The sequence below is a fragment of the Fusarium coffeatum genome, assembly GCF_003316985.1.
Source record: "Fusarium coffeatum strain FIESC_28 chromosome Unknown BRIP53273_contig_152, whole genome shotgun sequence".
Lineage (NCBI taxonomy): Eukaryota > Fungi > Ascomycota > Sordariomycetes > Hypocreales > Nectriaceae > Fusarium > Fusarium coffeatum.
This window is the reverse complement of record NW_022157945.1, coordinates 85,455-108,364: the sequence shown is the minus strand read 5'-3', so window position 1 is coordinate 108,364 and position 22,910 is coordinate 85,455. Positions and strand designations below refer to the sequence as shown.

General features: G+C 48.3%; 9 protein-coding genes across 9 annotated transcripts; 3 read left to right on the top strand and 6 right to left on the bottom strand.

The window, feature by feature from the left end:
• Positions 1-639: 639 nt before the first annotated feature.
• Positions 640-2,419, top strand: FIESC28_07066 (uncharacterized protein; the record flags this gene model as incomplete). The annotated part of the gene is made up of 2 exons (XM_031161208.1): positions 640-2,033; positions 2,083-2,419. The coding sequence occupies 2 exons, from the start codon at positions 640-642 to the stop codon at positions 2,417-2,419; spliced, it is 1,731 nt and encodes a 576-aa protein (XP_031014754.1).
• A 1,149-nt stretch (positions 2,420-3,568) lies between these two features.
• FIESC28_07065 (uncharacterized protein) lies at positions 3,569-4,666 on the top strand (the record flags this gene model as incomplete). The annotated part of the gene is made up of 1 exon (XM_031161207.1): positions 3,569-4,666. The coding sequence occupies one exon, from the start codon at positions 3,569-3,571 to the stop codon at positions 4,664-4,666; it is 1,098 nt and encodes a 365-aa protein (XP_031014753.1).
• Positions 4,667-4,983: 317 nt separating this feature from the next.
• FIESC28_07064 (uncharacterized protein) lies at positions 4,984-6,395 on the bottom strand (the record flags this gene model as incomplete). Its single annotated transcript, XM_031161206.1, has 2 exons — positions 4,984-5,894; positions 5,945-6,395. 2 exons carry the CDS (start codon positions 6,393-6,395, stop codon positions 4,984-4,986), a joined length of 1,362 nt encoding a protein of 453 aa, XP_031014752.1.
• Positions 6,396-7,178: 783 nt separating this feature from the next.
• FIESC28_07063 (uncharacterized protein) lies at positions 7,179-8,032 on the bottom strand (the record flags this gene model as incomplete). Its single annotated transcript, XM_031161205.1, has 2 exons — positions 7,179-7,909; positions 7,960-8,032. 2 exons carry the CDS (start codon positions 8,030-8,032, stop codon positions 7,179-7,181), a joined length of 804 nt encoding a protein of 267 aa, XP_031014751.1.
• A 750-nt stretch (positions 8,033-8,782) lies between these two features.
• On the bottom strand, positions 8,783-10,655 carry FIESC28_07062 (uncharacterized protein; the record flags this gene model as incomplete). The annotated part of the gene is made up of 2 exons (XM_031161204.1): positions 8,783-10,099; positions 10,152-10,655. 2 exons carry the CDS (start codon positions 10,653-10,655, stop codon positions 8,783-8,785), a joined length of 1,821 nt encoding a protein of 606 aa, XP_031014750.1.
• A 2,313-nt stretch (positions 10,656-12,968) lies between these two features.
• On the bottom strand, positions 12,969-14,594 carry FIESC28_07061 (uncharacterized protein; the record flags this gene model as incomplete). The annotated part of the gene is made up of 1 exon (XM_031161203.1): positions 12,969-14,594. The coding sequence occupies one exon, from the start codon at positions 14,592-14,594 to the stop codon at positions 12,969-12,971; it is 1,626 nt and encodes a 541-aa protein (XP_031014749.1).
• Positions 14,595-15,713: 1,119 nt separating this feature from the next.
• Positions 15,714-18,361, top strand: FIESC28_07060 (uncharacterized protein; the record flags this gene model as incomplete). Its single annotated transcript, XM_031161202.1, has 4 exons — positions 15,714-16,191; positions 16,246-16,728; positions 17,147-17,290; positions 17,355-18,361. 4 exons carry the CDS (start codon positions 15,714-15,716, stop codon positions 18,359-18,361), a joined length of 2,112 nt encoding a protein of 703 aa, XP_031014748.1.
• A 115-nt stretch (positions 18,362-18,476) lies between these two features.
• Positions 18,477-20,515, bottom strand: FIESC28_07059 (uncharacterized protein; the record flags this gene model as incomplete). Its single annotated transcript, XM_031161201.1, has 2 exons — positions 18,477-19,588; positions 19,636-20,515. 2 exons carry the CDS (start codon positions 20,513-20,515, stop codon positions 18,477-18,479), a joined length of 1,992 nt encoding a protein of 663 aa, XP_031014747.1.
• A 1,058-nt stretch (positions 20,516-21,573) lies between these two features.
• FIESC28_07058 (uncharacterized protein) lies at positions 21,574-22,600 on the bottom strand (the record flags this gene model as incomplete). The annotated part of the gene is made up of 2 exons (XM_031161200.1): positions 21,574-22,389; positions 22,439-22,600. The coding sequence occupies 2 exons, from the start codon at positions 22,598-22,600 to the stop codon at positions 21,574-21,576; spliced, it is 978 nt and encodes a 325-aa protein (XP_031014746.1).
• Between the last annotated feature and the right edge of the window lie 310 nt (positions 22,601-22,910).

Below are 22,910 nucleotides of genomic sequence, written 5' to 3'. Positions count from 1 at the left end.
ATCTCATATGTAATAGAACCCCCCATCGCATTGCCACCAAAAACAAAAACGCCTGCCTTCAAAAGGCCAGCTAAGAACAAAAAACTCCCCCCCATCCATGTCGCTATTCCCATTCAAGATTCTAGATCCATCCCCAGAAAGAAAAGAATCCAATCACATCTCATCGCTAAAAGGCCACGGTAGCGGAAGCCTGCAAGGTCCTCTTTTCCCGTATCCGAAACGTCTACAACAAAGTGACCTTGTCTTCTGAATCGGACTGAGGCGCCCATCGAGGTACCTGTCTTAGTACCTACTTCAATATTTGACAACTTTCCTTCCTCCCTGTACTACATTCCTTCATCAACAACATACTTTCTTACTCTCACTACTAACCTATATTTTCTGGTTACTTCTTTTCAACTGCAGTTTCTTCACTTTTGAACGAATCTTTCATCTCCATCTCCAACTTCCTTCTCCATAAATACGTCACGCAAACGAGACAGATCCATCGAATCGTATTCCGCCCGCATCTGACTTTGACGCTTTCGACGCCTCCTTGTCGCATTTGTTCAACCCCCCCTTTACAGCGCTGTGCGATCTATCAACACCACTTTCTTTAACGCGCGCTATATAGCCTCGATCTTCTTCCCTTCGGCACCTATGACCGCCAGAGCTCGACGACCTCAGAACAATCCCGGCCGGCCGCCCCTGACTATCAAAACTGAATCAGATGCGAATGGAAACGGCTACATCAACGTCAACGGCAGAATGAGCAGCGGAGTAGAGATGCGCCGCAAGGCCGCTAATCCAGACACCGAAAATGTTGCTGCAAACTTCATCAAGAGCGAATCCTTTTCCCTCGACGATCCTGTTCCAAAAACGCCCGCCCTTAACGACCATGGTTTCTTCGAGCTTCCTCGCCAGGACCAGAGAAGTTTCCTTCTCTTGGTACTTTTATACTTCTTGCAAGGAATTCCTATGGGCCTAGCGACTGGTTCGGTGCCTTTTCTTCTTAAGAACCATATGTCGTACAGCGAGATTGGTATTTTCAGTTTGGCCTCTTATCCTTACTCTCTGAAGTTATTCTGGAGTCCTTTCGTGGACGCCGTCTGGAGTCCCAAGATTGGTCGCCGCAAGACCTGGATTGTGCCCATTCAATTTCTCTCTGGATTCGGTATGCTATGGCTGGGTTCCCACGTCGAAGACATGATGGAAACGGCTGGCAAGCCCGGCGGCATGACAGCTTTCTCCTTCATGCTCTGGTGGTTTTTCCTCGTCCTTATGTGCGCCACCCAGGATATTGCCGTGGACGGCTGGGCCCTTACACTTCTGACTCCTGGAAACGTATCCTACGCTTCGACCGCTCAGACAGTTGGCCTTACCGCTGGCCACTTTATGTCTTATACCGTTTTCCTCGCCTTTAATGCGGCTGATTTTGCCAATAAGTGGTTTCGAACTGTTCCTTCAGACGAAGGCCTCCTCTCACTCGGAGGATATCTCAAGTTCTGGGGCTGGTCATATATCATTGTTACCGTTGGACTTGGTCTTTTGAAGAAGGAGGACAAATCACAGAACGAAGATGGCGTCTGGGATGTCTACCGCATCATGTGGGGTATTCTGAAGCTTAAGAATGTTCAGACCATCATCATTGTTCATCTTATTGCCAAGATTGGCTTTCAGGCTAACGACGGTGTCACCAACTTGAAGCTTCTGGACAAGGGATTCGGTAAGGATAACATGGCCCTGACGGTCCTTATTGATTTCCCCTTCGAGATTGGTCTGGGTTACTATGCTGGAATGTGGTCTCAAAAGTACACCCCTATGCGTCTTTGGTGCTGGGGCTTCGCGGGTCGACTGATTGCCGCTCTCTCCGCGCAATTTGTTGTCGCAATCTTTCCCTCTGAGGGAGTTACATCTTGGTATTTGTTGGTGGTCATCGCTGAGCACTTGTTCTCGACATTTACCAACACCATCATGTTTGTCGCCGTCTCAGCTTTCCATGCTCGAGTGTCGGATCCAGTCATTGGTGGTACATACATGACACTCCTTGCAACGTAAGTAGTACGTATCTTGTCCTTTAGTGCACGAACTAACATGTCATAGTGTATGCAATCTTGGTGGTACATTTCCCAGATACTTCGTACTACAGCTCGTCGACAGTTTTACTGTAGCTACATGCCAACCTGGCAAGTCCGATGCCTCTTCATTGAAGGGCACGCTGGTCACTGAGGCCTTCTCATGCGCGGTACAATCCGAAAAGGAGAGATGTGAAGCTGGTGGCGGAACTTGCGAGATGATCCACGACGGATACTACACTGTAAACGTGTTGTGCGTACTGTTCGGTGCTGCGACATTTTTCTGGTACATCAAGCCCAAGGTGTTGCATCTCCAGAGTCTGCCTCTACGAGCGTGGAGATTGACAAACGAAAACAAGCGATAAAGAAAGAGCAGGAAAGAATCGATAACATACCTAGTTCTGGGGACATGTACGAGTAGTAGAGAGTGGGAGCCCGCGCTGCATTGTTCGATACCCGCGGAAATGTTAGTATCATATACTTATAGATGGACGCTTGAGCGAAGATACTTTGTGTGTATGGGAATCTTCTGTATGACGGTGACACTACTTGATACTTTAGAACGAGTTGGCTTTCGTTCCCGACCACCGTGTTGGTCCATGGGTTTTGGTTACCTTAAGTTCTTTGTATATTGGCTGGAGCGTGACCTAATATTACTGAACAGAATGGGTCATATTCTGTATGGCAACAGCGCTCTATGGCACCCGTGCGATGCCTTCGTAGATTACCAGATCTTTCGCGACAAGTAACGCCCTCATCACCTTGTTGACATCCGAGTCTTGCGAAATACGAACAGTAGATGTATTTTTTATTCATCAGAGCCGCATTTAGAATAGAGGATGTACAGTAAGTAAATGATTGATTATAGCCCAGCAGTTTCTTTCACGGTGATTGGTAGCAGTATTCTGGAGGCAAATATTCATGATGATCTGATATGACAAATGAACATAATGAGACATATTTCCGATGTTGGTTCTGATTTATTGCCGGTTAGTAAATGTCTTTTTGACAATCACATCATGAATATGAGCATAAGGTTCGAAATGATCGATGTTTTACACTATGAGATCAACAGTGCTATTCTACGTTGATAATAAAATTTACTTGGAATGTTTGGAACAAGATGCGATAATATGAGCACATCTATGCCTGCCTGCCTAGGCACTCAAATTCAAGCTTCAAAAAAACCCGCCGGGATGATAAATGCGTAAGTAGTATCCGTCACAGTCGAATGGGGCAGCAGCGAGAAAAGAAAACATCTACGCACAAATTGTCCTCAATCTCTACTCTAATGTCCCTTTCCTCTCTCATCATTCAAACTCAACTATTGTCAAAAGCTTCACTTTTGCTCTAGTCTCCATCTTCCGGGACCCGGACGTCATAAACCAACCCCGCCCGACCGTACCTCCGGACCCCCGCGTCCGCACCCACACCCGAATCTCCGTCCGGGGCTTCACTTACTCATCCTCTCACTCCTGGTCATCGGGTAATTACTTGGAATTTCAACCAACAGAATGGCGGCACCTGCAAACACCACCGCAGAGGCCCTGGCCTCGGAGGAAGTCTATTTCTCTCAAAACCCTCCCCCGCGCAACTTATCAGCCCACACAGCTCTTGCTGCCGGCTTCATTTCTTCCCACGCTGCCGCAGGTCGTCGTGTCGTTCTGGTCACATCAGGAGGCACAACCGTGCCTTTGGAGAAGCAGACGGTCCGCTACATTGACAACTTCAGCGCTGGTACACGTGGCGCTACGAGCGCCGAGTACTTCCTTGAAGCTGGCTACGCAGTCATTTTTCTGCATCGACAGTTCAGTCTGCTGCCGTACTCGAGACATTATTCGCATGCTACGGATTGCTTTTTGGACTTTTTGACCGAGGATGCGGATGATAGAATCGCTGTGAGGGGTGAGGTGCAGGATAAGATGCGTGAGGTGTTGAGAAAGTATCGCAAGGCGAGGGATGATAACATGCTGCTCACCCTACCTTTCGTCACTATTGTCGATTATCTCCATGAGCTGCGCGAGATTGCTAGACTCATGCGTCCCCTCGGTCCTTCCGGTCTTCTCTACCTCGCCGCCGCAGTATCGGACTTTTTCGTTCCTCCTAACCGTATGGCAGAGCACAAGATCCAGTCTACCAACGCCGTTGAGCAAAAGCGACCCGAGGATGAAGAGACTTTCGACAATTTCGACTCGTCGCCTTCTGTCCCCCGCTCAAAGCGCCTTATCGTCGATTTGGATCCTGTTCCCAAGTTCCTCAAAAACCTTGTCGATGGCTGGGCGCCAGAGGGTATGATTGTGTCGTTCAAGCTTGAGACAGATCCTGCACTGCTCGTCCGCAAGGCTCGCTACAGTCTTGATCGCTACCAGCACCATCTCGTCATTGGAAATCTGCTTTCCACGCGAAAGTGGGAGGTTGTCTTTGTAAGTCCCGGAAGGGATGATCGCTGGGTGCGTGTGCCACGAGAGGGCGGATGGGGAGAAGCTGAGGGGAGACCACTCGTGGCGGAGGAGCTGCCGGCTCAAGATCCTGATGTTGAGATTGAGTCTCTCATCATTCCTGCGGTGCAGGAGCTACATGGTGAGCACATCAAGGGGCAGAGTAAGAAGTGAACAGCAGCTGGGGTAAAACAAGACACAAATTAGGGAAACAGTAGAAATATCAACAATAAAACTCGAGCACTTTTCTACAAACAACAAATATTACATTTTACTATATAGTGGTATCTTATGTACAAACAACCGTACCATTGAATCGACCTTTTGTTCCGCCTCTTTTTAGTTACTAAAACTCCATTCTAACTACAGTGTAATGCTTTTGTTCATGTCGTAATTTCTGAGTTTTGAGTCCTCATAGTAGACTCTTTGTGTCCAGCCTAGTGTTATTCTCTTGGCTTCTCGTTGAAAATTTAAACCGGTCAGTGAACCGCTCAAAGGGCGGCCTTCCAGTTGCTCCATCCAAGAAGGGTAACCTTAGCCAAGAAGAGTGAGATCATAGATCCTACGTAGATAGCGCCGGTCATGATGATGAGTCCCCAGTACTCGCCTCCATTAGCCTGAACAGTACTGCCACCAATGGGAATACCAATCAGACAAGCGAAAGACACAATTGTGTATGCTGTAGCATAGTATCGTCCATACTCTTGTGTCTTGCACAGTCTTCCAATGCAGACAGGGGCGATCGCAATACTGGTGCCAGAGGAGAAACCGAAGAGTACGGTGAAGATGATGACACCAGCTGTCGTTCCACCGAGAGGGAGCCAAACGCAAAAACAGGCCACGATGGCCAGGATGACAGCAAGGATGCTGACGTTGAAAGGACCGATGACATCGGCATAGTAGCCAGGAAGAATTCGGCCGATGACTGAACCAGCATTGAGAATAGGGATGAGGTTGTAAGAAAATTCCTTGCCAAAGCCCTTATGCAGAGCATACGTTGAGATGAAGCCGAGAGGGATGAAGAGTGAGAATTCGAGTAAGAAGACACCGATCGTAGTGAAAAGGAAAGGCAGGCTCTTAAAGATTCGAAAATTAGGGTGTGCGGTTGCGTCCTTGGCCGGAGGAAGTCGAGATTTGAGGAGGCTGATACCGATCAAACTGCAGACAAGGCAGATGAGAGCAATAACTCGAGTTGCCCATCCATAACCGATCTTATCGATTAGCCGCGTCAACAGGAAGGGGTAGATGATACCACCAATTCCACCGGCAGTAGATGCAACACCAGTGGCCAGGCCACGTCGAGCCTTGAAAAAGTGTCCAACGGCGGCGATCGAAGGGGTGAAAAGCAGCGACGACCCAAAACCACAGAGCAGACCAAAGGCGACTACAAAGTGCCAAAGTTCTAAAGCAGTCAGCATAAACGACACCAAACAAATTGAACCCAAGACTTACGAGTAGCAAAACTCATAAAGATCATGCCACCAACAGTGAAAGCCGCACCTGCAATGACAAGCCATCTGGGACCGTACTTGTCAAATACAGGTCCAATATAGACACCGCAAAAGAAGGCGAGAAAGGTGTAAATAGAAAAGACCCAACCAACGGTGCCCTCGCTATAGTCTGTGAGTTGGTTGTCGAGAACATAGGCCTGAAAGGTACCCAGAGTGTTCATTAGTCCTAGCGAAGCGAATAGAGAGAACCACGAACCAGCAACCACGGACCAGGCCTGCAAGCCGCCCTCAGGGTATGTCTCCTGATAAGAGGCTGTCGATGCGGCGGTTTGGTGCTTTTCGAGATCCGCGCCAGTCTTCACATCGCCGTTCTCTGCATCGACTTGATTCACATGGTTGATGACATCGTCTTCCTCGTAGAGGGCGCGAGAGGTGACTTGGTGGCAATCCATTCTTGATAACAGTTGTCGAGTCGTTCTTGTAATTCCTTCCGTCCCCAGATAGCAAGTTTCTTGTCTCTCTACGGGTACCTCGACATATCAATTAGACGTTGTAAACGAACAATTGGGGAGGCGAAACAAAAGATTCAATCATGCTTAAATATAAACATGATCGGGTTTCGGCGCCGCCCCAGCCAAGAAGAATAAGGCCCGCTTTCGGAGTGCGGCTGGATTAACCATATAGGAAGGTTTTGTCGTGATGGGAAAAGTAATGAAAATTCATCATTTGTTCGTTTGTCCTATCGAGATCCACATGTTCGCGGATATAGACGGTGATTATTCCAATCGAGACATGCCTGTTGGGTCTAAACCAAAACCATTGAATAGTCGACGCCTTCCGAAGACAAGCCAATTGCGCTCTCTTTTCTCCTCGGGAAACGCTGTCGGTCAAGAACGACATCGGTTAACAGTCGACTAACGCACTTGGTCCTCCGTTGGCCTTCTTCTTCTTCAGTTGTGTGTGGGTGGTCAGATGGGCCTTTTTTCCCCAGCTTTTCCCTATGCCGCTATAATAGCCGGCCTCAGCCCACCCCTCGGAATTGTGTCGATCTACCGTATCGCATCGGTGGTGGAGGAAAGCCAAGGACTAATGTCGGATTGAGTCACACTGCGTTGAAATGATGTCGCATTGCTGAATGAAATCGCTACCGGCCAGCATCTGACCAGGAATGTGTATGTCTTATTGTCTGCCAATTTGCATCGATGGCACAATCTCTGAACTAACCTCTGCTCTAATCAAGTCTCCTCATCTTCCACATCTTCCATAGTCACATGCCGTGTTGGCGGACCTTGATCAGGCTGTGCTTTTGCTTCCCGTTCGGTCGTTTTGAGATATCCTTCCTGCTCCAATCGGTCTGCTTCCTCTGGCTCTATCAGTCCACTTTGGCCTTGGCCCTTGTTCATCTTCATCTTGACTGCTGTAGGTACAAACGCCGAAACCGCTTCTTTTCGTAGATCGCGAACAACGGGTTTCGCTTCGTATACAGTCTTAACTTCCACAGGCGTTGTCTCTTTCTTTTGTTGCTTGTCTTCGTCTTCTTGCCTTGTCTGGTTCTCTGCAGCTCTCTTCGCTCGTCGCTCGGCGTACCATTTATCCATAACTTCTTTGGGAATTGGCGGTGGCGTATCTCGAGGCATGGGAATTCTTTTGATCTCATCGGGAACGTCCTCATCGCTGGTCGTAGCATCATTTGAGCCTCTGCGCCTCTTGCCCAGTACTCCAGATCCCGAATCATGATCTCTGTTCCATCCTCGGCTGAATGTAGGTGCCTTGTCGCCTAGTGTCTCTCTCGCCTTCTTCACTGCTCGAAGCTCCTTTTCAAGGCCTTCTAGTGTTTGTTCTTCATGGCGCGTAAGTTTTCCGCCGCCCGATGTGATTTTCTTGAGGTCGTCGATTTGTTTTTGGATGCGCTCAGGATTCTTTCGCGATAGCTTCTCGTTCAGACGTTCTTGCCGTTCATGCTTGCCTGAATGGGATGTTAGTTATGGATTTCGGGACGTTTCTGGATTTCCTAACCTTTCTTGAGGGCTTTAGCCTTGTCAGCTTTGCGCTGAGCCTGTACGGGGTTGTAGTTCTTTTCTTTTGGCATCGCGAAAGTATCGGTGATTCAGACTACGTGCAAGTTCCGTGTCCTGGGGTTTGGAATGATGCCAGCAATATTATGATCCGACGGAGCTTATCGACGATTTGAGATTGATGTATTGAATAGACTGCACTAAATTTACTTGTTGGTTGCGTTGAAGATGAACATAGCTTCCTTGTCGCGAACACAGCGCCCCACCTGATGACTAAGATGCCATGATCAGAAGCACATCATTGTTGCATCCCATGATCAGCATTGTTCCTGTTCCTCTCAGACTCTTTACTCATAGGAAGGGTGAATTACTGCACAAGGAGCTCGTGGCTAACTTATCAGGTCATAAAATTTCGTCAAGGATAGAAATATAAATTGTCCTTATCATGTGCATTTTCCCAGCACGCATTCATACTCAATCGATCAGATAACCTTAACAACTGAAGCCAGAATCAAGTCATAATTATTCATAACAGCAAAGACATCTGCAAAGCAAATCTCAAGTCAAAACCTTAAAAATCTCAAAGCTCGAGCTTAGAAGCCGATAATTGTAGGCATGATACATCAATATGCCCTTAGATAATCCCTTTCTCCTTTCCATGCATTCCAATCCCATCTCTGATGGTGACAAATCAAGCGCCGGAATCCCTGGGTTTTCCGATTCCATCCTTTCTGTTGTAAACGCCGTAATCATTGTGTAGCTGCTTGCTGGGTATGTCGCCAAGGTTTATAATGTACAGCCGGATCTTGTTGGTAGTCTCGGGCTCAAGCCGATAGACCGAGGTGCTTCTCCTGGTTGGGCTGCTTGGATTGAATTTCCACACCCAGCTTCTCGGCAACACAACTGCTGGAGACATCTTTACCCATGTACTTTTGAAGGATGGTGTCGAAGTCGGTTTCGGCCACCACGGGCCCCGTACCAGAGCATTTGGCCTTCTTGGTGAGTTCGGAGCAAAGGCCGTCCAGATCGAACTCGCCATTCTGCGCCTTGGGGCAAGCTTGTAATTTCTCCCTAATATCAAAGTTAGATCGCGTGCTTTCCTGAATTTTGGGAAGTGCTCCGTACCAAAGTTGATTGCAGTTCATGTTCTGCTTCTTGAGAGGCTCATCGTCGCAAGACTCCTTCTGAGCATCGATCTGATCGATCAGGTTGGATGCCTTCTTATGTTGGTTGTTCATCTGAGCACTGGGGCTGTTTGGCGCCATGTTATAAGGGGTGAAGAAATCGCTATCAAGAGCATCATTGAAGAAGTCATCGAACGATGGGTTTGAGAGGACGTTTTCTTGAGGCTCACGGTAATCGCCAAAAAGTTGGGGATCAAATTGACCACCATTCTGTTGGGAAAGCCAGTCGAAGTTGGTGCTGCTGAGGTCGATATTGCCGAATTGACCGGCATTGTTCTGGTTGGTCTGTTCCTCGCCAATGGTAGTCATTGTATCAACAGGTTTGAAACCCATAGGCGATTGGTTGAAAGGTTCAGGCGACGTGCCGCAAGAAGAGCTAGGACCAGTGTTCGAATGTGATGAAGCAGATGGGGAGCTTGAAGCGCCGTTGACACTGTAGTTTGCAGAGTCAACGCTCGCACGGGAAGGATTAGTGGCAGAGCTTGACATGGAAGGGCTGAAAACTCCCGAGAACTTGGCCAAGTCATCCTTGAATTGCTGTGCCGATTGTGCGTTGTTGTTTAAGTTGTTGGAAGAGCTCGGGTATGCTGCCTTCTGCTGGTCCGGGCTTGTAGGTGACGATCCCTGGGTCTTGTTGGTAGGCGGGCCTGGAAGCATTCCGAACTTGGGGAACTCGAATTGGAAGTTAACATCGCCAAGGTTGCTAACTGCAGCACTACCAAAGGGGACCTTTTCTCGAGGCAAAGCCTTGGCAGTTGACATGAGAGTAACCTTTTGTTTATATTGGTTGAGTTCAGCCGTCATGCGGTCAACTTGTGCTCGCAGCATGCCATTTTCATGATTAGCAGCTTGCGAAGCCTTTTCCAACTCCTCAACTTTGGTCTCAAGGTCCTTCAGGTGCTTTTCCTTGCGTTCTCTGAAAGCACGTTGAGCAGCTCGGTTTTGAGCCTTACGTTTCTATTCATGAATTAGTAAGTGTGGTCAACACTAACAACTGAGACAGACATACCGAACTAGGCTCGGATGTAAGAGGTTTACGACCAGGTTTCTTGGGAACCTTGTCGGTGCTCTCGCGCCGCTTATGCTCTTGACCTGGGCTATCTTCGTCGTCCTCATCTTCTGGGTAGCTGCGCTTCTCGGGAGTCTCGGTCTCTGGAGAGTCAGACAACGCTACAGAGGCAGCGTTGTTTGTGGAATCGGCGGCAGCATCAGGAAGGTCCCTCATCATGGTTGACTGATCCTCGCTGGCAAAAGAGAAGTCAAAGCCAGAGTCGCCGAAATCGTAGTCATAATTGTCGAGGAAGGGACTCTCCTGGAAAGTTGAAGCCTGGGCTGGCTTTTGTTGGCCTGCGGAATTGCGGAAAGAATTGGGCGAGATAGAGACAGCGTTGTTCGTAGAAGAACCAGAAAGCTGCTGCTTATTGGAGTTGAGAGCAGCGAAGAGAAGGTTCTGCTGTTGCGGGGTCAAGAGGAAGTTGGGTGGCAAACTGCCTCCAGTGCCGGTAGAAGCCATCGCGAGTGATGTTGGAGTCGTCGAAGGGTATCGCGAGGGATGGGGGAATTATTTGGAATCGGGAGAAGTAAGTGCAAGGACACTGGGTTGGATATCAAAATCCAAGCTCTCTGCCAGTCCAGGCTCACGCAGGAGGGGGGCAAAGAGCCTGAGCGCGTGTAGCGGCGACGTCGGGGACCTGACCAGGACCTAGAGGAGCGGGGCTTTATAATGGGTTATGATTGTTGCATGTATCGGTCAAAGTCAAGTGCGGTGTATAGTATAAGAGACGAGGCAAAGAATTTTCGGATTGGATTCAGGAACAAGGAACTGAGGCTATCAAGATATCAACCAGGATGGAAAGTATGTAAGATGGATGATGAAATTGGCCGCTGGCTGGCTGGTGTCAGTCTGGTCAGGCGGAGCCAAGGATGATTTGAGTGATGGATGGAATGGATGGGAGGAAAGATGAACTGCCCGCCAGGCGGCATGAGCACCCAAGTTAGTACCTACCCATCACCCATGAGAGCGGGGGCAGGCTGGCAGCTGAGCGGGCGTTTGGACTTGGAACAACACTGTAAAACACTGTATTAACGCGTACCAGGGGTCCAATGCGGACCTTTGGTCCTGAAAATTTGCTGCCTGAGTCACAAATATTCCTTCTAGCTGCTTCTCCCATCAGCTCACTAGGCCCTGAACAGGAATTATGCTGGGTGGGACCCAGGGAGGCTGGTACAACTTGATCAACTCCCGACAGTGTGAATAGCATCGAAGTTGCATTTGTCAGCCGGGGCTACCGGTTCCTCGAGATCCTGGCACTAAGATCAAACATCTGACTTACAGTACGTATCCGTACAAGTTCATATTATTATAGGATAGGACATGCCAGAACGAGATGAGCATGTCATTTTTCTGTTTCGTCTTTCTTTTCATTTACCGTCTGACTCATAGAACTGAAAACAGATACCTAGGTACCATAGGTACATCATGATGCCCCGGCTTATACCCGCCTCTTTTCGGCACATAACTTCCATCAATTGACATCCACGCCCTTCGAAGTTGTACAGTACTCGCTCGAATCTCCGAGGCTTCCTCTTACAATCAATTCTTATCCTCTTTTCGGATCCTGCCAGACCCTAATCCATATCAAGCTGTTGCGGAATGTCGTTCATCTGTTGTCATAGGTTGACTGCTCAATCGCAATCAATCCACCACCTTATACCAGCCCCAGTTCTGTTGTATTTTTCGCAAGTGCATCATAACTTGAGTCTTTGGCTCCCAGCTAACAGCCTCAATGACCTCAGATTTAACCAGCTATGACTATCAATAGCGCCCTGTTGTACTCTGTACAGTAGTGCACCTCAATACAATGCTGCATTATTGACTTATCCCCGACCATGCTTCTCCGCCCCCGGATTTAGACAAGATTCGGACTTTGCCACGGCGTGATTCCACCAACTCCGCTGACCAATCATTATCGCCTGTACTTCCCAATGGGTCAAGCCCACTGTCAAACTACCCAGACATGGATCGATCTTGTTATGGATCTCAACGGTTCCTCAAAAAGTTTTTAAATCGTCCGATAACCGTTAAAGTAATCTGTTGACGCAAATGCAATTGAAATCCAGTCAGCCTCGGACTTATCCGTTCAACCGACAAAACTAGACTTGTTCGGCGCTCGGAAGGGACTTCCCTCCAACGTGGCGTATTTTACAAGTCGATCTGACATGCATGTTTTGGAATCATTCAAAAAGACCCTGTTCGCAGCTTGGCATCCCACGTGCTCGGGCTAATACTGAGCCGCCTAGTTAGTACGATCCCTCGTGGCTGAACCGCCAAGCAACGCAACTTATCAATAGGTATTCTTCTTCCAGGTAGTCTAGTCGGTTTCCAAAAAACACAAAGTTTTCCAAAGTTATTATACACTAAGTATTGTTACTGTTCTGCATTGGTCTTGTACCATAAATCTTCAAGTCAGCTACCTTCCTCTCGGCAAATCTGCCACCTGGAATAGTGCTTGGCTGACCTGCACTTAACAATGCACTCCAGGACTGTGAGACATACGGATACCAGCGTCTCTATGACTGAAAGTATGCCAGAGACGGAGGATACATGTACTTAGTCTCATTTTCAAGAATAGCATCAGTTGTTTATTATACTTTTATGTAGTTCTATAGCCCTGCGAAGTGAGCATTGGGGCATCCAGCCAATAGGCATGAAAAAGAAAACGCGAAACAACGTACGGATAGCTATAAAAAAGGAAGTATTGCTTTAAACTGATCTGCTCCGTTTGGGTTCCCCTGTACTATTCTAGGAAATGAATCTGAGAACTCATCACGGGCGTGTGCCGTCTCTGATAGTAAATGTATTCTCGTGCTCGGCATATGCATCGACCTTGTACCGTGAAAACTCGCGAGTCTTGACGTGATGGGCAAAGAGAATGTCGAGCTCTTCAAAGGTCTTGTTCTTGGTTTCAGGGAGCCTGAAAAATGTCCAAATGAAGAAGAAGAAGGAGCAGCCCCCCCAAAAGAATGCAGTCTTTCCTTTCCAATTTCCGGCAGTTGGGTTTAGCATATAAGGGTTGACAACATTGCAAATGATTTGGGCAATGTAGTAAGCGATTCGACTAACACAGACCGTCTTTGATCGCAAGCGAGTAGCACTCACTTCACTTATAACCGCATAACAGATTGGCCCAACGGTCATGTAGTATACGCCTAGCCAAATGAGCATCATGCTGGCTTGGGCATAATTACTACTTTTTGAGTCCCCTGCACCGATGCTGATGAAACCCACAGTCATTAACACCGCAGTGAGCAACCCAAGCCCCCATAAGTATAGCGTACGCCTACCAAAGGGGGCCAGCAACCACCATGATACGACTGTGCCCACAGAAGCAATACCCAGACCACCGACAGACATTCTGAAAGATATTGACTCTGGAAGTCCAGCTTGCACAAAGAAGTATGTGGGTGTTCCAGCCATGGCTGATCCGCAAAAAGGTTGAGCGGCAAAAGCCATGCATGCGATCTCGGTTCTGCGTCTGTCGATTCCACGGAAGCAGTCCATATATGAAGTGCCTTGGTCGATCGATTTCTCGATCTCATCGGTATGGATCATCATAGCGACTGCTTGTTTGGCATGTCCTGGTTCAGTAGAAGAACTCAGTCGTCCGATTGATCTTTCGGCTTCTTGATAGGCACCGATGCGGACATAGTACCATGGCGACTCGGGTGCGAAGTAAAGAACTATGAACAAGGGAATCGGCCAAGCCCACTGGATCGCAAAAGGTACGCGATACGACCATTGCCCAGTCTTGCTCGAGAATCCGGCTTGTACACCAGCCGAAATCAGTTGACCGATAGCCCAGCAGAGGTTGACATAAACGGTCAGATACCCTCTTAATGCCATTGGGCAAACTTCGGAAGCATACGCAGGGGCCATCGTAGCGAATACTCCCCACGGAATGCCACACAGGAACTGCCCAACGAGAAGGACAGGGAGATTGGGCGAGAAGAAGGAAATGAAGATGCAGCCACAGATAGCTATTAAGGAGGCGAGAAGTACTTTGCGATACCCAAGTTTGTGCGTAAAATAGCCATTAGCAAAGGCGCCGATGATGGTTCCAACGCTGACAGCGTTGCTCAGAGCGTTCTGCCAGGAAGCTGTGATCTGCCAGGTATCAGTTGAAGGTTGATAGCTCCCATAATGCTGTCGGAAGGCAGGTTGGGCAAAAAACGATGTTATTAGGACAATATCGTAGCCTTCCATGGTGATTGAGGTCGAAAGAAGAACCGACCACAAGACAGCCTTGGGATACTTTCGAATAGCTTGGACTAATGTGAGACTGTGCTCCTCTTCCGCAGCCAGCTTTGCAAATGATGTATCTTTGGCAGTACCAGAAGCTGGGGCGTGGTCATCTTCACTAATGGCGACCTTGTCGTCCGAAAGAGCAGCCATGGCGAATATGGTCGAATGATGCAAAGAGACTTGATACTTCAAGAGCACTGAGATACCGCATTACCTTAATGATCTGCTAGAGATAACAGCGCCCCTGGCTATATATACCCATGTTGACTGTCAGGTCATCCCTGTTGTCTTGATGTGCTATGAACCTTTGTCCCATGGTACTGTACATATCCAAGGGACCCGGGGTTTGTGGAGAAGAATCTGGGGAAAGAAAGCCAAGGCATTCTAAAGCTCATTATCCTTGTCGCTTGTTCTGAGAATCTGGGGTATGCGTGTGGAGATGGATGTTTGTAGCAGTTTAATCCCCACCGGAGCAAGTTGTTCTATATTCCCTCCGGTGGGGGATGGGCTCATAATTCACCCACCAAAGACATGATGAACTTTGATGTTATTTTTTGCTTCCTTTGTGATGTTGAAGGGGATGCAATGCAAACATGATACAGTCGGTAGTGGAATGTTATTGTGTGGAGTGAAGGTGATTTCTGGCAGATGAATCAAGACTTGACTCAGAAGTTCATGTCTCTGGAAGTTTTGGGTACATTAGTTGTCAAGAACCTGGATGGGAAGGAACGATCGATGTTGCGCTTTGATCGTTCGGTACCTAGCAAAAGTGCCGACTCAAGATGGAAAGAGCGACGACCCCGCAGATGACCAAACTTCAACCCATCAATTTGGAACATCCAGAGACGCCTCAGTGTAAACATCATCCAGCCACTCACTCGATAATTGCTACCGGAGGTGTGCAAGCTTACAGCACTCACCGTTGCGATGCCTGCCTCTCAAGACGAGCATGCACAGTTCTCATGCCAGTTCTGCCCCAGGACATTTGGACGACAGGAGCACTTGACACGGCATATAAGAGCCCATACACGCGAGAAGCCATATAGCTGCAGTCAATGCAACAAGTCTTTTTCGCGACAAGATGTGTTACAGAGACATCAGGTAACACACAGTTCAACTGCAACCATTCGCAATACAGTATCAGCTAGAGCATGTAAAGAATGTGCCGCGGGCCGCATTCGCTGCTCAAGAGAACTCCCATGTGGAAGATGTAAAGAGAGGAGTTTGGAATGTATCTATCCAAATTTCAGGAGACGAAAGACTCGTTCAATGACTCAACAAGGCATCACAAACTTACAATCTCCCACAACATCCACTCCAGAAAGTCCGAATGGAGATAACGAAGCTCATGATGAGATTGGAGCCTTGGTAGCAACAACAGAAGAGACCTCTGCGGTTATGGAGAACAATGCAATCGGTAGTGGTGTCGGTATCGGCTGGGTTACCGACGAGCATCAGTCCATTGCGATGGCATCAAGTGAGGGTCTAATGACTACCGCCTCCCTGCCCGGATCTATCTTTCAGATTAACGACGTGGGCGGCCTCGCCATCGACAGAACTACTGTCGAACCAGCTTTGGGAACGTCCAACATCAACTGGCTAAGTGATAGCCAATATCTTTCGATGTGGGAGAGCCAGTTATCAATCATACCCGATGGCCTTGGATCTATGCCATTCACGTTCCCTTCCGGAATCACCAGGTCTAATTCCTATGCACCTGTGCCTTCAACCGATTGCGGTGACATAAGTGAGACTAATATAGCGAAGGTAGCCCCCATACCGGACCATACACCTAGCTCAGTTACCACCACAAGCCCTCTTCACAGCCGGGCGGGCAGCATTCGCAGCTCCAATGCCTCAAAATCAACCGATGGTGCGCTGTATGTTGAAGGAACTATGGCAAGAGCACCATTTCGTGGGAAAGTGCTGGGCCGGCACATGGAACAATGTCGTGGCTCTACCATGACAGAAGCCGCATCTATCAATGGTGCCCAGGATTTAATTGATGAAGATGGTCAAATGATCTCGGCTTCCGTTCACGTGTCAGAAGATCTTTACTCTACATTGGTTTTGTCTGCTGGCGAGCATATCGAGAATCATGGCCTAAACTCAACAGCTACCTTGATTCCCCCATTAGGGCACATCAGATGCTTTGTGCGACTATATTACAAGAACTTCCATGACACATATCCCTTTCTGAGAAAGAGTGCCTCGATATGGCAAGACACGGGAAACTGGCTCCTGCTTCTAGCCGTATCAACTATTGGGGCGAAGTACTTGGGCGGTACGTGGTCGACCTCGATGTCCAGGCTATTGGAAACAATCTTGGAGCATAAACTCGACGTGAGGTCTAGGGGAAGTAATCAGAACAGCCGCGACACCTGGACACCAGGTACTCTCAAGTCACAACCGCAACTCGACTTGACAACACTCCAAGCCATGATACTAAACTTGATCTATCAGATACATAGTGGTCAGAAGAATTTGATAGAACGTGCGCTGAGCCAAAGATCCATTCTTGTTGAGGAGTGCAGAAGGATGAGGCTCTTGTCTCGGACCCCGCCCCAGATAGATATTGGCGCCGTCAATGACACCTCATTTATCGCAGCATGGTTGAAAGCTCAATCTGAGTTACGAACAGGACTGATATTGTGGGTGAGTGATCATACACGCCGGCCATTTTTCCTTTTTCTAACGTGCAGAGATCCTTGACTCTATCATCGCGTACGAGTTTGACTGTCAATATCTTTTGCAGCTCCATGAGGTCCAGACGGTACTCCCATGTCAAGATGAGATATGGGACCAGCCGACCTTGGAGGGAATGCTTGATTATAGCAGTCGCCAAGGTTAGTCCCGAGGGTTATCAGATATTCATCAATTTTTGGCACTGACTTTACAATGTTGGAACAGCAACAGTACTTGAGGCGCTTCACCTCCTCTACATGAAAAAGCAACAACCAAGCAACTTGACCGAATTCGGGAATGTTGTGATGATTTATGCCGTCTGCCAGAGGACCAAGGAAGCTGCCTACCAATACCAGACTCCTTTATCGAGATGGACTCCAGTTGCCAATGTCGAACCCTGTCCAGAATCGGTTACTGTGGCCGAATCCTGGCCTCCTAACGTTGACATAATAACACGATGGAGAAACAGTGCCTGTGATTGCCTTGATATCTTACACTGGAAAGCAAATGGGAAGGCTGCTAACGCTGGCGGTTCAGAGCACCCGACTATCCTTCTTCTTCACCTTTCCCGGTTATATCTCTTAGCGCCTTGCAAGCATCTGCAGACTGTTGCTACATCGGCGGCATTGTTTAGGGATAGCAATGAAACACGGGACACGGCGGAGTACTTGGAAGCATGCAAGCACCTTCATCTTTGGGCGAATGTTGACCAGTATAAGGCTAGGCTATCTATTGTCCATGCTGGAGCCTTGATATGGCATGTTCGGCGATACAGTAGGAACGGCTTCATGGAGCCTCATGCCATTTACCTCGCCACGCTGTTGATCTGGGCTTACAGCGTTTTCGCTACACAACCGACAGATTCGGGATTTCTACAGAACCACGACGGACCAAATTCAAGACAAAATCCCACGAACCAAGTCCCACGTAGCTCTGATGACGCAGGGGCCCCAACAGAGTACGACGATGAAGAAGAGCCAGAACCGAAATTCATTCATTTAGATCGTCCTTGCGACGACGAAATTGTTCAGACGTTTATCCGCGTTGGACATAAGATGCAGGGTTACATGCAGCGAGTTGGCAATATTTGCAGCTCTGGTGCCCCGTCAAGGATTCTGAAGGAAGGTGTGAGGCTTTTATCATACACGCAGACCAAACAGAATGCGTGGGGGATAGAGATATCTTTTTCTCAAAGCTTGACGAACCTTTCAGATGCTACCAGCTCAAAATAAAGTGAGATAGCAGCAGAAGGCGACATGTTCAAATTGTCTATCAACCCATCTATCTCATCCTTAACACATCTAGTTATCACAATTGGTCACCAGAATCTTGAGTACAAGGAGAAAGTTATCCGCCCCTTACAAAGACCGGCATCTTCGTCAAAGGACTGTCCACCGCAGCAGTTTTGCCCGAATCATGAGACGATTCACCATCGAATGAAGACCACTTCTCACCCTGCGGAAGTTGAGGGAGATATACCTCGATGTTGGTCTGACCTGGCTTGAGGATGGGGCATACAAGGTATTTGTCGCCATACATGTACTGAGTCGAAATACTCCAGCATTTATCGTCGCTTGGGAACTCGTAGAAAAGGGGTCTCATGATTGGTGTTCCCTTCTCGTGGGCTTCCTTCATAAGTTTTCGGGTATATGGTCGAAGTTCTTCACGCATCTTGATGTATTTCACACAGATGTCGTAAACCTCGGGACCGTAGGACCAGACCTCGTTGGGAGCACCACTGCAGCAAGTCGCTCCACCCGTTGTTCCGTGTTGTGGTTGGCGAGGTTCACGGTCGCCATGCAGCCTCATCACGGGGCAGAATGTACCCCACTGAAACCATCGCACGAAGAGCTCTCGGAAGCTCTCGTCATCAGGATCGCCTCCGTGGAAGCCTCCAATATCTGTTGTCCACCAGGGCAGCCCGGACAGACCCATGTTTAGACCGGCGCATATCTGATTGCGGAAGCTACCCCATGACGATGCAATATCACCACTCCATACAAGGGCGCCATACTTCTGGCTACCTGCCCAAGCACAACGGAGAAGGTTGACAATGTTCTGCTGTCCTTCTGCCTCCTGGCCCTCATAGAAAGCTCGGGCGTATTCAACGGGGTATATATTTCCAATTGATCCATTTGAGCCTTGGAAGTACCGATAATTCTCGAAGTCATATGCTGCGTACTCTGGCTCTGCCTCGTCTAGCCAGAATGTCTTGATGCCTTTGGTATAGTAGTTCATCTTAACGGTTTCCCATAGGTACTTTCTGGCGTCTGGATTGGTGGTATCGATATGAACAGTTTGCCCCTGGAAGTCAAGTCCGATGCGAACACCTCGATCGACACGGATCAAGTAACCATGTTCTACCATATACTCATAATTTTCCGAGGTTTTATCAACAGTCGGCCAAATAGAAATCATGAGCTCAATCCCAAGATCTTTGAGCTCCTTCATCATCGCATCTGTATACAGTTATTACTGTTTCTGTGTACGTCTGGAGGAGACTTACCAGGATCAGGCCAGTACTCCAAGTCAAACTTCCATTCACCCTGCTTAGGCCAGTGGAAGAAATCAATCACGATAAGGTCAATCGGAATCTCCCGCCGCTTGTACTCCCTAGCAACCTCGAGGAGCTCCTCCTGCGTTTGATATCGCAGCTTACACTGCCAAAAGCCAAGCCCATACTCGGGCATAAGGGGCACTTTCCCAGTAGCGTCTGCATAGGCTTCCACAATTTGGGCGGGTGAATCTCCTGCAACGATCCAATAGTCAAGAACTTGAGTTGAGAAGGCTTCAAATGACATGATATTCTTGCCAAAGACAGCTCTTCCAATGGCTGGATTATTCCACAAGAGTCCGTATCCAAGTGATGACACAGCAAATGGGACACTTGCTTGGGAATTGCGATGGGCCAGTTCAAGATCCATGCCCTTCAAGTCAAGCCACGGCTGCTGATACTGGCCCATTCCGAATATCTTTTCATTGGGACTAACACTCTCAAGCCGCATGGTTAAGTGGTAGTTTTCAGTTCCAAGAATACCCTTGAACTCACGAGCCTCGACCTCAAGAGCACTGCACTTTGGATCGATGAGATCTCGTCTGTTGCGGCAGTATTCTTCGAGCAAGACATTGCCATCTACAGTCTCGATGATCAGCTTCCCAAGCCGGGAGATGCGGGCTTTGATGTTGCCGTTAGTGATTGTTGCAGAATCATCTGAGATTGAGATCTTGGGTGTTATCTCCTTGAGCTGTTGGAGGGCCCAGTCCTGTTGTGGCATCTTTGCGGACTTGGTGGCTCTCACTCGGAATGCATTGGGGCCCCATGGTTCAATCCAGAGCTCCTCGGCATCGTATCTGTAACGAAGTCGGGTTTTGTCGTCAAAAAACATGATGATAATACCTTTTCAGAATTAGGGGTACACCAACAAAGAAGTGACTGTGTCTATGCTCAAATGCTATGCTTCACTTGAGTCGACAATGCATATATAGTATGGGATAAATACTTGGATCGATGAACCACAAACCCCCATCTTTGAAGCCGTCACTTCCCCGCCGGAGTAATGCAAGTCCTCCAGTCGGGTATTGTTGATAATCCAATGACAGCATCCATAGGAACACTGATGCATGCATCTCCAATTCCCCACCGGAGTTTTGGGGGCGCTGCACCAAACTATATCACCACGCTGCTTTTGTGTGTGTGTATGTACGTTAATATACGTATGGACCAAGCACTACTCTAACTGGTCTTGCTACACGGTTATGGACAACAACAATCTGAACCTACATTCGCGTGAGTTCCTTTGTTGACGTTATTTTCTCCGTGCGATCCATACTAACTATCTTGAAGTTTCCTGGTTCCAAGCCTTAGTGAATATCAGTATAGATAGTCTAAGATTTTCTCTTAATCCTGGGGTGACGTTCCCATGGCGGTTGTTCTCAAAAGAAGCCATTGAGTTTGCTTTAGGGGCCGGGTTTTGGTTCCCTATTTCTTGTGACTTTACATGTTTATTTCAACGTCCTAGGCGAGGTATACCGTAACACTTACAACCAGCCCAACATGAGCTGCTGTTCGATTGGATTCACATCCACAGCAAAAAGAGCAAAAGTAAATGACCTTGCGTAATCTGGGAATCGAACCCAGGGCTCCCCGATGGCAACGGAGAATTTTACCACTAAACCAATTACGCTTTATAGAAAAAAGGTTTGTAAGTAGTATTCATGACTGCTGCAGGCAGCTCACGATGGTCATTACATTTGCGTTCGTCTCATGTGGTCTTCTATATTTGCGGCTCATGTACTGGCATATCATAACATGGTATCGTTTTGGTTGAAGCGTCACTAGCTCTGCAATTTGTTTCGCTGTCGAAGGCTGACAGAGGCCGTATATTCATCCATTGTATGGTCTTTCTGGTTTCCAGATGACCTCGAGAGATGTAAACCACTATCCTTACTCTGACGTCCTCCCTGCCTCCCAAATGTGACGGGCTCGCTTGCTCGGTATCTTAGATTGTTGGGGCGAGCTCTCATCGCTGCCAATATCTGCATTGGATGCCCCACCGTCCCGGTTGATGTTATTGTCCCTGCCTGTCATGTTTCCCTGGGGGCGTGTATGGACCTGAACCCCCACAATTGCCTTCAGTTGATCGATCTGCTTCTGCTGGTTAGAATTTGCCTCTCGAAGCTGTTGGATCATGGCGGACTGTGTTCGTATGATTTGCTCATGCTGCCGTAGCATGTATCCATGTTGTTGAATCGTGGGAGTCCACATAGACACTTCCTCGCCCAGCTGTGAAAGAAAGGGGCGCAAAAGACTTCCGGTCTCGTCTGGTGACTTCTTAAACGCCAATTCAGTGTCAAGGCGCTCACCATAGCGCATTATTACAGCTTTCCAAAGGCCGCTGGCCTTGCTTCTAAGCGTAGCGTACCCGTAGATACCAACTAGGATAAACCACCTTTCGTAAGTGGCATTGATCCATTTCGGCTCTCCAGCATCCTCGTCATACATCTGTAGGCTGAGTTGGTGCTTGAGTGGGCTGCATATCGACTGGTCATTATGTTTGAATTGGCCAGTTTTGAGTAGATGGAGTAACTTGAGGCGAACGCGTGAGGGCATGCTCGCTTGGTGCTGGTTGAACAACGTGCAGAGATTTATCGCACTAGAGCGGTCCCAGACTTCATTGGGTCTCAACGGTAGATCCTCAATCTTCAATTCTGGGAGCTTCTTTCCTTCTCCATTTGAGTCTGCGGTTTGAAACGTTGGGGCCTACATAGATAGTGTTAGTTTCCCTTCGTTTCGTCCCATTCAAACTAACTTTGTGTTGCTGTCTCTGTCCAGGAACGCCTCTGGATCGAGCTTGAAGCTCACCAGGAGTTTGCTTCGTGGTTTCGACTTTGGTCTGAGCGTCGTCGAAGCTGGCGTTCTGACAATCCGGTTCGTCTGATGGCGGAGACATTGACGACATTCGCCCCCGCATCACGTTCGAGTACCATTCTGGTCAAACAATATGTTAGCTTCGCAGGGATAGCTAATTCTCACAAGAACTCTTACGGATCGCCTCTTGGTACCCTTCATCTCTCTCATCCAGCAAGAGTCGGCATGCAGGTGCAACCTTACAGCCGTGTTGAAGCCGATAGTGCTCTACAAGCGAAATAGTGTCAGAGAACCTTTGGGTCTATGTCGGTCAGGTCTCGTTCATGTGCGCATAGTAACTGAAGTGTATTCTTACATTGTTGCATAGATCTCGGGTGATGGGGTGTCGCCATCGGCAGTATAGTTCCCCGGGG